Source organism: Cherax quadricarinatus, chromosome 28 (genome assembly GCF_038502225.1).
Source record: "Cherax quadricarinatus isolate ZL_2023a chromosome 28, ASM3850222v1, whole genome shotgun sequence".
Taxonomy (NCBI): Eukaryota; Metazoa; Arthropoda; class Malacostraca; order Decapoda; family Parastacidae; genus Cherax; species Cherax quadricarinatus.
Window position 1 is genome coordinate 8975702 of NC_091319.1, and position 12964 is coordinate 8988665.

General features: G+C 43.9%; 1 protein-coding gene across 2 annotated transcripts in view; it reads right to left on the bottom strand.

Moving 5' to 3' along the window:
- Positions 1-12964, bottom strand: part of LOC128693269 (caskin-2) — a 1211837-nt gene that overhangs the window by 669206 nt on the left and 529667 nt on the right. For both annotated transcript variants that reach the window (XM_070089381.1, XM_070089382.1), the window contains one exon: positions 4246-4340. In XM_070089381.1, coding sequence (XP_069945482.1) covers positions 4246-4340 — 95 coding nt within the window. The remainder of the gene's footprint in view (positions 1-4245; positions 4341-12964) is intronic.

Sequence of the window (12964 nt, forward strand, 5' to 3'; positions counted from 1 at the left end):
ATCTTGGGGTGAGTATAATACCGAGCACATCTCCTGAGGCGCACATCAGTCAGATAACTGCTGCAGCATACGGACGTTCCGATACCTCAGTTAGGAATCGTTCAAGACTCTGTACACCATACACGTCAGGTCCATATTGGAGTATGCAGCACCAGTTTGGAATCCACACCTAGTAAAGCACTTCAAGAAATTAGAGAAAGTGCAAAGGTTTGCAACAAGACTAGTTCCAGAGATAAGGGTATTGTCCTGCGAAGAAAGGTTAAGGGAAATTGGCCTGGCGATACTGGAGGACAGGGTCAGAGGAGACATGATAACAACATATAAAATACTGCGAGGAATTGACAAGGTAGACAGAGACAGGATGTTCCAGAGATGGGACACAGCAACAAGGGGTCACAAATGGAAGCTGAAGACTCCTACGAGTCATAGGGATGTTAGGAAGTATTTCTTCAGTCATAGAGTTGTCAGGAAGTGGAATAGCCTAGAAAGTGACGTAGCGGAGGGAACCATACAGTTTTAAGACGAGGTTTGATAAAGCTTATGGAGCAGGGAGAGAGAGGACCTAGTAACAATCAGTGAAGAGAAGGGGCCAGGAGCTATGAATCGACCCCTGCAACCACAAATAGGTGAGTACACACACATATACACACAAAGACACACACACACAAACACAAATATATATATATATATATATATATATATATATATATATATATATATATATATATATATATATATATATATATATATACACAAATACATATAATTAGTGATTAAAGTGGGAAAACATGCCAAATGCTTGATAAAACATTTAATGAAAGTAACAGATAATAAGAAGTATACGGGAGTAAAGAAAAATCATACATACCCATTAAAAATATGTATATGGAGGCATTCAGATCACTGTATACTGCATACCTAAGTTAGACACTAGAGTCTGCAGCACCAGCTTGAAACCCGTATCTTATCAAGAAAAAACAAGGTGTGCTGTAAGGCTATGCTACGCAGAACACTATTTCCCATTAGTAGGAGATCGAAGAACCAGAGGAGACATGAACCAAGCTTGTAAGAGAGACAGAGATAAAGTCGATAAGAGATATACTATTCGAGATGAAAGGGGAAACAGAGAGGAGTCAAAATTTGATTTTTTTTTTAAATTCAGTCAAAGAGATATGAGAAAGAATTCGTTCAGTGTGAGGACAGTGATCAAGTGAAATGCATATGGAAGGGACGAAGTAAAAGCCAAAACAATACGTAGAATCAAAAGCAGATATGACAAAAAGAACAAAAGTGCACAGGGAAATCAGAAAGATTATCAGTCCGAGGTTAGTTAGAAAGTGGATAGATTTAGACGGTGAAATGACGGAAGAAGCTTCAGCACATCGTTTTAAAACTTTGTGATAATACACCAAGAGGCCAGGAAGTGTGTGTACTCACCTAGTTGAGGTTGCGGGGGTCGAGTCCGAGCTCCTGGCCCCGCCTCTTCACTGATCGCTACTAGGTCACTCTCCCTGAGTGTGTGTGTGTGGGAGGGGGGGGGCGGTCGAGAGTAGTCGAAACACGGGGACAGGTGCCGAGGCTCGATACCCCCTTACTCACACCCAGGCCAGTACAACTAGACGAGAAGACGAGCGTGCGCGCGCGAGCGCGAAAACCAATTATCCGGTGCTTGTTGCTTTAGTCCAAGAGCCACCACTCAAAATACTGAATCTGACTACTAAATTCAGGGACTTAAAAAACACTATTACGTTCAGTCAGTCAGATGTCTGAGTTGTCCCACATCATTCTGTGGTCCAGTGACAATTTGTGGTCCATCTCTAAAGCTAGCTTCCGCTCATATATTAAAATTCATGAAGAATCCTGCACAAATAGCAATAAATACAGTAACAACTAATCTATAACCCTCAAATAAGTTGCACTGTAGTGCTAGTTACGTTGAAGGTACATCAGTTGCAATGATCAATAGAGTCCTAGTACACCTAGATACTTAACATCAATGATGCTTTAATCACTAGAGTATAGAGGCATGAACTTCGCTATTTATAAATACCTGCACTGTATAATTAGGTTCAAAAAGTATCGACTACACGTTGTTCATCAAGGTTGTAATTCAAGTGTACACTAATATCAGGTATACTAAATTAAAGACTCAAGTAAATGTTTAGAGTATACATACTGACGCTACACGTGTGTTGATCTTGTATTCTAGCCAGAGCCAGAGCAAGACCCTGAGCCAGAGCCAGAGGACTGATATCAAGAGAAAATATTCCTTTGATGGGGCATTAAAACAACTTCGTGAAGAGAGATATATGTAGTTACATGAAATCCTTTACTGAAGATATTTACACACACACTGCATTTTCTAAAGTCACAAACAGATGACCTATCGTGACTTGATGCCCAACATGAGAGCAAAACGTCGTCAAAAAAGTATTTAATATGATTTAATTTGTGCCTCTTGACCATCGCGTCTGTATCTCACACTATTAGCTGTCCTACTGAAAGGCTAGTTGACATCTCCTTAATTGCTTGTAGGACTCTGGGAGTTGACGTGTGTACTGTCTTGTTTGGACCTCATTCAGATACCAGGTGTAATACTGTAATTGAATTGGCAGACAAGAAAAGATGAAAGCGTTGAAAATTCTTCGAATCTGGAAGTTTAGGAAAGCCTTTTGATCTCACACTTCCAATTGGGAAATTGGCAGAGAGGTGTTCAAAGTCATCCAGGAAATTCACTTTTTTTCAAATATGCTGCAGCAGCACCAAGGTGGACGAAGTGAATGAACTACGGTTGCAAATTCTGTTACTACAAGAAAGGGCACAGAAGCTGAGCAGGTGCTACAGTGTTAAGACACACTGGTAGTAGGATGGTGGACAACGCCCATCCAGGTAGGTATACCTGGAGGGTGTTCCAGGGGTCAACGCCCCCGCGGCTCGGTCCATGACCAGGCCTAGGTACTGTCATCCTGTCAAATGAGTGCGGAACTGAAAATTTATATATATTTTTTATACTTTAGCAAGACTACTTATCTCTTTCTTTGTCACAAGAACACATAAGGTGAAAAGTAAATATTACACACAACTTCTTACATTCCTAATAGTTCTTAACTCTGTAATATTTCCTCTCCGACTTTGGAGGCCTGATCTGAGGCTGAGGGCTGGAGAAGATAGTCTCCAGAACCACTAGCAGATAACTGTGGCATGTTGCCGTCTAGAGGCAGAGCTTCGAGAATTAAACTGATATTCGTGAACCCAGGAAAGGACATGGCCTGTTAATAAACGATGAAGGGAGTATTGTTATCTGATGGATGGCCGGGTCTCTGGTCCCAGAGATCGTGTTATATGCTGAGACTCAGAGCTACTGAAAGACTCGGAATGCTGGAACAAGATCGAACCAAGAACTGCTGCAATGAGATCAACTTCTGGAACGGGATAAAAATAAATGGTGGAACAGGATAAAAAAAAAAAGCCTGCTTAAACGAAACCAACAACTTCTGGTACGAGCTTAAAAGTGTTGGTACAAAAAGCGCTGGTACAAAAGCAACAATTACTGGTCCGAGACTCAACAGCTGCAAGAAGAGCAACAACTGCTGGTACGAGACTCACAACAGCTACAAAAGCATCATTATTATTATGGAGAAGCGCTAAACCCATAGGGCTTTATACCGCGCCTGGAGGAGGGAGTCCTGGAAGGCATTCAGGCTCAATTCAGGGAAATGGAGCATAGATCCAATTCCCTAGATCAAGAGCCCGTCAACAGCATCAAGGAACCTTCCTTGAGGGGTGCAACAAGAGCAACATCTGCTGATAGGAGAATCAGGACTACTAACGCCCATCACCTAAAAAAAAAAAAAAAAAAAAAAAAAAAAAAAAAAGATTCGAAGTAAGAATCTTCCACAAACAGGGCCACGAAATTGCATTTTTTCATGCAAAATCTAATTTATTAAGGAAATAAATCGTATTACTGAACCAGCCAGAGGGAGCCGAACAAGTTTCTCTGTGGTGGACTACTTGCTGATATCCTGATCAGTCAGGTTAACAGTCAGGATATCTAGCAGCCCAAGGATATACTGGTGGTGTTTACCTCCGCGAGGGACCGAGATGTCGACGATAACTTCTCAAATCATAATCTCTCAGATTTACTTTATTTTCCAGGTATGGGGAGCAGGAAGGAGCTCGGTCATCACCCTCTCTCTTCCCTCCCTCCTGGACAAACACTAACCTTAATTACTAACGACCACTAACCTTAATCACTTCTCCCTTCTTGAAGAGCAGAGCCCCTGGCAGCTTCAGGTCCAAATGGTCACAGAGCGCACGAACTGGTTCAGCGTTGATGGACTCTGTAATAAGGAATTATAAAGGTCAGTTTAACCTTCACTAAAAACAGTTTATACACGTGTGTACATTTAATATACATATACACATACGTATATACGTACATGAAAGAGATACATTCTTATATGCTAAGTGCTTATTGGCTTCTTTCACAGGCTTCTCTCTCTCTCTCCTCTCCCATCTTTATGCTTTCTACCTGTCATCCTTTCTGGCTCATTTTCTCTTTATCTCAACTTTGTATCACACCATTTTCATATCCTCTAGTTACCCTTCTCTATTCATCACTTCTCCCGAAAATGGATTTCTACCCACATGTCCCTCTTCCTATTCCTCATCTTCTCTCTTTTGTTTCTCTTCCTTATCCTTCTAACCTGTCTCCTCTCATTGTATTTTCCTCTCTATAGCTCCCTCACCTTCTCTCAATTCAGTTTTCTCTCTCTCTGTCTCTCTCTCTCTCTCTCTCTTTTTTTTTTTTCTTACACAGGGTTTGACAAGGTTAAGGATCCCTAGCTTTATTGACAAACTATTTACAGGTTAAGGATTCCTAACTTTATTGGCAAGCTAAGAGCTGTTACCTACATCAGCTCATTTGAAAACATTTTTATTGTTATGAGACATACAAGTAGGGAACAGGATGAAGTTGGAGCCATCTGTGGGCCAGCATTTTCATTTGATCAACTGACTTTATCTCGTTGACATCATTATGCTGTACGAATGTGTTCCATACTCGAGTCATCCTGGGTATATATGATCTCAGATGGAGTGATGTTCTGGAGAAGGGTACAGCCAGAGTGAAGTTGCTGCTTTCTGCCCGTCTTGTGGCATAAAAGCTTGTTTCACGCTGTCCTCGAAGTGGATCCAAGTGTGGTACTTTGACAAAATTGGCCTTGTACATAACAGTAAGGCCACCCACATCCCTCCTATGTTGAAGGCTCTGCTGAAATGACAGATCTATCCAGGATGGATCCAGGCGAGAGATGAGACGTCTAGCTCTGTTCTCTACTCTGTCAAGCAGTCGCAGATGAGAGGGGGGGGGGCAGGCAAACCAAGAAAGTGGAGCATACTCAAAGTGTGAGCGTACTTGTGCCTCGTACAGAATCTTGCAACCCCTACTGTCAAGCAGATGCGAGATACGGCGAAGTGCTGTAAGCTTCCTGGCTGCCTTGTTTGCAAGATTTACATGGTTCTTCATGGTTAGTTTGGAGTCAAATTTCACCCCAAGGATATTAACTTCTTCTCCAGGTGCCAACACCCTCCCATTCATCCTTACTACTGCACCAGCATTACCATCATGGTGCCTAGAGACCATCATCAGTTGCGTTTTCTCAGGTGCAAATGTTACTTGCCATCTATTTCTCCAAGCTGATATAGCTCTTAGCTGGTGATTGATGTAGCTTAGAGCAGCTGGCATTTCTTCTCTTGGATAAGTGAATGTCAGTGTACAGTCGTCTGCATATGCATGTGATTCTGGGATGAGATGAAGAAGGTCGTTGAAGTAGACATTCCATAACAATGGTCCCAGCACGCTTCCTTGTGGAACACTTGCCCCAATAGGATGTCTTGCTGATTCCGTTCCACTGAGAACTACACTTAGAGATTTACCATGAAGGTAATCACTGAGGAGACATAGCGTAGAGCCTGCAATTCCCAGTGCTTGAAGTTTTGCTAAGAGGCCCTGGTGCCACACCTGGTCGAAAGCGCCAGCAATGTCCAGTGCTACCACACAGCTCTCTCTCTCTCTCTCTCTCTCTCTCTCTCTTTCCCACTCCTTTCCTCTTTTTTGGTCCAGTTTCTCCATCCTCCCTCCCATCCTTTCTGCCTCCCGTCCTCACCCATCACGTTTCTCATGTCCTCTATCTACTCTCTCTCTCCCTCTACTCCATCCCTCTCACCATCTACTCTCTCCCTCCCTCTCTTCATCTACTCTCTCCCTCCCTCTCTTCATCTACTCTCTCCCTCCCTCTCTTCATCTACTCCCTCCCTCCATCTACTTCCTCCCTCCAGCTCGTCCCTCCCACCTTTCTGCTCCACTGGACGTGAATGCCACCATCTCAGTTATGAAAAGACTTTCCTTCTTTAATCTGTTAATTGTTGCGCCTCTATCACATGTCCTGCCAGAAATTTTGTTTCTTCTTCTTCTTTTCTCAGTCTCTCCTATCTGCTCCTCCCTCCACGTCTATCACACTCCTCCTAGCTCTCTCTCACATATATAGGGGAGTACAACTGGGTATTCTCTCTCTCTCTCTCTCTCTCTCTCTCTTTCACTCAACAAAGTATATATTACCTATTACGCTGTGTCTAACCTATTACTCTCAGTGTGTAAACTATTACTCTCAGTGTCTTAACTATTACTCTCAGTGTGTAAACTATTACTCTCAGTGTGTAAACTATTACTCTCAGTGTGTAAACTATTACTCTCAGTGTCTTAACTATTACTCTCAGTGTCTTAACTATTACTCTCAGTGTCTTAACTATTACTCTCAATGTCTTAACTATTACTCTCAGTGTCTTAACTATTACTCTCAGTGTCTTAACTATTACTCTCAGTGTCTTAACTATTACTCTCAGTGTCTTAACTATTACTCTCAATGTCTTAACTATTACTCTCAGTGTCTTAACTATTACTCTCAGTGTCTTAACTATTACTCTCAGTGTCTTAACTATTACTCTCAGTGTCTTAACTATTACTCTCAATGTCTTAACTATTACTCTCAGTGTCTTAACTATTACTCTCAGTGTCTTACCTATTTCCCTTAACATTTTCCCAACTCTCCTGTCATCTCTATTTCCTTCAATATATTACCCATTTCCCCCTCAGTATCTTATATATTTCCATATCTTTCCCTCATTCTCCCCTTCCTCAGTGTCTTACCTACTTCTCTTAATACATTCCCCATTTCTCCTCGGTATTTTATCTATATCCATTATTACCGTCTTCCCACAGTTTCTTCCCTATTTCTCACAATACCTCTATCATTCCCTCAGCCTCTCACCTATTCCTGTCTTCCTCATTTCCATTATAACATTTTCTGCTTCCTTTAAAATATATTTTTTCCGAGTAATTCCTTTCGATTCTCCCCTTATTCAACAATTATCCTCACTCCCTTTATTATAAAATCATTCTCCCCCCCTTTATTCTACAATCATTATCTCCCTTATTCTACATTCTCCCCCTTTCCTCCTTATTCCACAATCATTCTCTCTCCCCCTTATTCTATAATCATCCCCTCCCTTTTCTTTCCTCCATATTCTCTTTCTTTATCCACTTCCTTCTCAAGGAAATCCTCCCTTCACCTCCTCCTACACATACACTTCGTTGATTTCCCCTCACTGATCTGCCTCTTTGCCCTCATCTGTTTCCATTTCAAGGATTTTTAGTTCTTTACTCACTGTCAAAATCATCACATTTAAGAAGGCGTAAATGGAACAGATGACAAGGAGATGAAAGAGAGGAAGACAAGAGAAGGAGGGAGTAAGGGAGGGGAGAGTAGAAACAAAGAGGGTAGGAGAAGAATACGAAAAAAGACGGGAAGGGGAAGAAGAGGAGAGGAAACATGGAAATGGAAGATGGGAATGGAAAGAAGAGGTAGGAAGGTGTGAAAAGGAAAGATAAGAATGGAAAGAAGAAGGGAGGAGTTACAAGGAATGGTGGGAATGGGGAGAGAAGGAAACCAGAAGTGGAACGGGAAGATCGGAATTTGAAGAGGGGGAAGGCACGAATAAAAAGGGAGGATGGGAATGGGGAGATAAGGAAGGCAGGAGTGATAAGGGAGGATGGGAATGGGGAGAATATGAAGGGATAATTGGTAAGGGAAGATAGGAATGGGAGAAGAGGCAAGATGGAGCAGCAGAAGTGTAGTCTTAGTCTTCAGTAACTACTCAGAGAAATGGGATCGAATGTCACAGAGAGTTACCTCGAAGACTCTCTAATCTCTTGTTGTCCTATCTGAATGCAAATTTCCACGCTCGGGTTATTCCTTCCGCAGCAACAGGAGGGAGAGAGGGGTAGACAAGGAGGAAGAAAGGAGAGTGCAAGGAGGGGTAGAGAGAGTGAAATTAAGGAAGAGATGAAGAAGGTTCTGAATGGCAGGAGGAAGGGATTGTGGGAGGGAGGGATGGTGGGGAGGGAGGGATGGTGGGAGGGATTGTGGGAGGAAAGGATGGTGGGAGAACGGGATAGGAGATGGAGTTTGGGTATATAAACAAGGCAAACTGTGCTAGTCCTAGAGCAGAGTGAACTATGCTACGAGGAGAAACTAAATAAATTTTACCTAACAACCATGGAGGAAAGAAGGAGCGGGGAAGACACGATCACGAAATTCCAGATACTAAGAATATTCAACAGCTCGAATATAGACAGCCAGCTTGACATGCGAGGCACATATGGGAGAAGTTAGAATAAGCTTTTAAAGCTTCTATACATAGTTTCAAGAACCGGTAGTATAAAACAGAAGAGACCAAGAAACATCGACACCAAATGTATGTTGTGTGGCCCGGAACCGTGACTCGACCCCAGCATTAATAATTTGGTTAACACACAGACAGACACAAGCAAATACACACACACACACACACACACACACACACACACACACACACACACACACACACACACACACAGGCGGACCGACAACACAATAAAATACTTAATGAACCAACAACATTACGGAGAAACAAAAGCTCTCCACTAAAACAGTTTATTTTCTCCAGGACAAAAATTACGATTTCTTCCAAACATTAAGATGCTCTTGTTAAAGGTTTTACTCTAAATATTAAGAGTTCTTCAAATATGCATTTTATATTTTCTAAACATGACTAGTTTTCTAATTATTACCAAATTGTGAATATTTTTTTTAACATCATGAGTCTTCTATATATTAAAGAGATTTTGAATTACCAGTCCCTAAATAATACGAGTTTCTAAATTTTAAAGAGTTCCAGTGGAGACGAAGAAGAGCAAGAAAATAAACAACTTCAATAAAAAAGAAAATCAAAAAATCATATGAAAGTTCTCTGTAAAAAAATGAGAGAGAGAGAGAGAGAGAGAGAGAGAGAGAGAGAGAGAGAGAGAGAGAGAGAGAGAGAGAGAGAGAAATCTTACTAAAAGCTTCATATAAACATTAAACAAGACACGTCACATTTTTTCCTATCTATCTTTTAGAACTTTACCATCCACACCATTTTTCCTTCCTGTTCTCCCTCCCTCTCTGCACCCACACAACCACCTCCCTCAGGCTCACCCTCTATTATACTGGGTTTCCGCCTGTACTGTACAGGGTTTCCGCCTCTGTTACAAGGGTTTTCACTTCTATTAAACAGAGTTTCCGCTCCCTCTTCAATACAGCCCAAAACTCTTTGTATAATGAATGGGAAACCGTAGTACAAAAGCATTCACTCGAGAAACCTTTCTGAAAAACCCCATCTTTACCCCACCCCATGTGCTCCCCATACTCATCTCCCACATGGGGTGCGCGAATCTGGAACCTCACTGGAGGTCTTAAATTCGATTCCCTGCCATGGAAAAAGCGTATGGGCAATATTCTTTACACCCCTGCCCACCAAGCAGTAACAGTAGGTACCTGTGAGTTAGCCGTCTGTTGTGGTTCGCATCCAGGGGAAAAAAAAATATGTAAGAAACTCCAGTGCCTGATGGAGTCATAGCCTGTGTAACAATCCTCCAGTACTTGTTGGAAGTTGAAAATGATATAAAATACCGACCAGTTAATGAGGAAGACAAGTGAAACAGTCTGGTATCTATATTGTTGAAACGTTTCGCCTACACAGTAGGCGAAATAGAAGAAGAGCTCAGCTCCATGGAGCTGAACTCTTCACGTTCTGACTACCACATATCTCCAAGGTTAATGGACTGATTACATCATCTTCATTTCACTACACCTGCTGCCTCTGTATCTGACTGAAGAAGCCTACTGTGTATATGAAACGTCTCAATAATAAAGATACCCGACTGTTCCAGATGTGTCATAATCACCAACCTGCTGAAGTATTCAGGTGTTGGGTAAAAGGGGCATTTATACGTAATGATGTTATTTAAAACACACTTTTCTACTCGCCTCCTCCCCATCCTTCTCTTAATATTATCCACTCCATGATTCTCCCTCCTTCCCCCCCACCACCATATCTCCATCCACTCTCGTTTCTTCCTTCCTCTTCTCTCCCAACTCAGCCTCCTATTTCTTGCTCTATTCTACCCCCTCCCATTTTCTACCCACCTCCTATTTTACTATACTTCCCCTCTCCCTTCCCCATCCTTTTACTTGTCCCTGTCTCTCCGTTTCTCATCTCTCTCCTTTCTCATTTACCTCACACGCCGTAGCGATTTTCCTTTACGAAGCGGACCGTAGGGAAGTACTCTTGGTCTCTTGCTGTCGATGGTAACATAAAATGGAGTGCATGATTGCTCCATTTATGTTACTGGCAATGTACCGTAGGTCAGTGTTTGGTCCACTGCTGCCAGTGGCAATGTACCGTAGGTCAGTGTTTGGTCCATTGCTGCCAGTGGCAACGTACCGTAGGGCAGTAGTAATATAAACGTACTTGCAGGGCTTGCTTTAGTGTTTATCGTTTACAAGGTAAGCTCCAAAGGAAGATAAGACTAAAAACGTAGGTGAGCATCTACCCCCTGTACCCAGCCGGGTACCTGAAAGATCAGCTTCAAGGACGAGCTGGTGGACACGAAGCATTAAACCAACCTGGCTCGTGACAGACTCCTGACGAAGGAACGTGCGGGGGGGGGGGGGAGAAGAGATGTAAGGTGGAGGATGGGGGGTTGGTCATGAAGGACGATCTTCAGTTACACAGTATTGCACAGAGAAAAATAAGGCCAGTTTAAAGGAAATATAAACAACTACGGCTCATGCTGAGTAACTGTCTAGTGTAAATATTGTCCACACTCCTCACGTGAAGATGTTTTGGTTGCCTGAGACATTATAATTGTCACAAAAAATTTTACATATACCTTACATTTCTCCCTTTCCTTCTCCTCCTCTCTTCCCTAATCTTCCTTTCCCATATTTCTTCTTCTCTCTGTACTACTCTCTTCCTTCATCCTCTCTCCTCTCCTCCTTATACTCTCATCCCCTTTTCCTTCTTCCCCTCTCGTCCCCTTTGTTTCCTTTCCCCACTTTCTATCCGCTTTCCTTCCATCATAACAATCAAGGGAGAGCGCTAAACCAGTAGGGTCGTAAGGTGCCTCTAAGATTGGTAGGTAATCAGGCTAGATCTGAGGGATGGGAAGGTAGCTCCTGTTCCATAGATGGAGATCCCTTCACCACCAGCAAGGCACTACCACTGAAAGGAGAGAGAGAGAGAGAGAGAGAGAGAGAGAGAGAGAGAGAGAGAGAGAGAGAGAGAGAGAGAGATAGATAGATAGATAGAGAGAGAGAGAGAGAGAGAGAGAGAGAGAGAGAGAGAGAGAGAGAGAGAGAGAGAGAGGGAGAGGGAGGGAGTGGGAGGGAGAGGGAGAGAGAGGGAGATAGAGGGAGAGAGAGGGAGGGAGAGGGAGGGAGAGGGAGGGAGAGGAAGGGAGAGGAAGGGAGAGGAAGGGAGAGGGGAGAGGGAGAGGGAGAGGAAGGGAGAGGAAGGGAGAGGGAGGGAGAGAGGGAGGGAGGGAGGGAGGGAAGGAGGTAGGGAGGGAGGTAAGGAGGTTTGGAGGGAGAGGGAGGGAGGGAGGGAAGGAGGTAGGGAGGGAGGTAAGGAGGTTTGGAGGGAGAGGGAGGGAGGGAGAGGATGGGAGGGTAGGGAAGGGAAGGCCCTTTACTCTGTATACCTCAGCAAACAGATAAATCTAAGAGTTAGCTCATGAAGCCTCAAGAGTCCAGGGAGCTCAGGGTGGCCAAGGAGCCTAAAGAGCACACGGAGTTCAGGGAATCCAGGGAGATAAGGATGGCCAGGGAGCCTAGGGAGCTCAGAGAGGTCAACAAGCCCAGGAGCCTAGGAGATAGAGGGAGCTCAGAGAGGTCAACAAGCCCAGGAGCCTAGGAGACAGAGGGAGCTCAGAGAGGTCAACAAGCCCAGGAGCCTAGGAGACAGAGGGAGCTCAGAGAGGTCAACAAGCCCAGGAGCCTAGGAGACAGAGGGAGCTCAGAGAGGTCAACAAGCCCAGGAGCCTAGGAGACAGAGGGAGCTCAGAGAGGTCAACAAGCCCAGGAGCCTAGGAGACAGAGGGAGCTCAGAGAGGTCAACAAGCCCAGGAGACTAGGAGACAGAGGGAGCTCAGAGAGGTCAACAAGCCCAGGAGCCTAGGAGACAGAGGGAGCTCAGAGAGGTCAACAAGCCCAGGAGCCTAGGAGACAGAGGGAGCTCAGAGAGGTCAACAAGCCCAGGAGCCTAGGAGACAGAGGGAGCTCAGAGAGGTCAACAAGCCTAGGAGACAGAGGGAGCTCAGAGAGGTCAACAAGCCCAGGAGCCTAGGAGACAGAGGGAGCTCAGAGAGGTCAACAAGCCTAGGAGACAGAGGGAGCTCAGAGAGGTCAACAAGCCCAGGAGCCTAGGAGACAGAGGGAGCTCAGAGAGGTCAACAAGCCCAGGAGCCTAGGAGACAGAGGGAGCTCAGAGATGTCAACAAGCCCAGGAGCCTAGGAGACAGAGGGAGCTCAGAGAGGTCAACAAG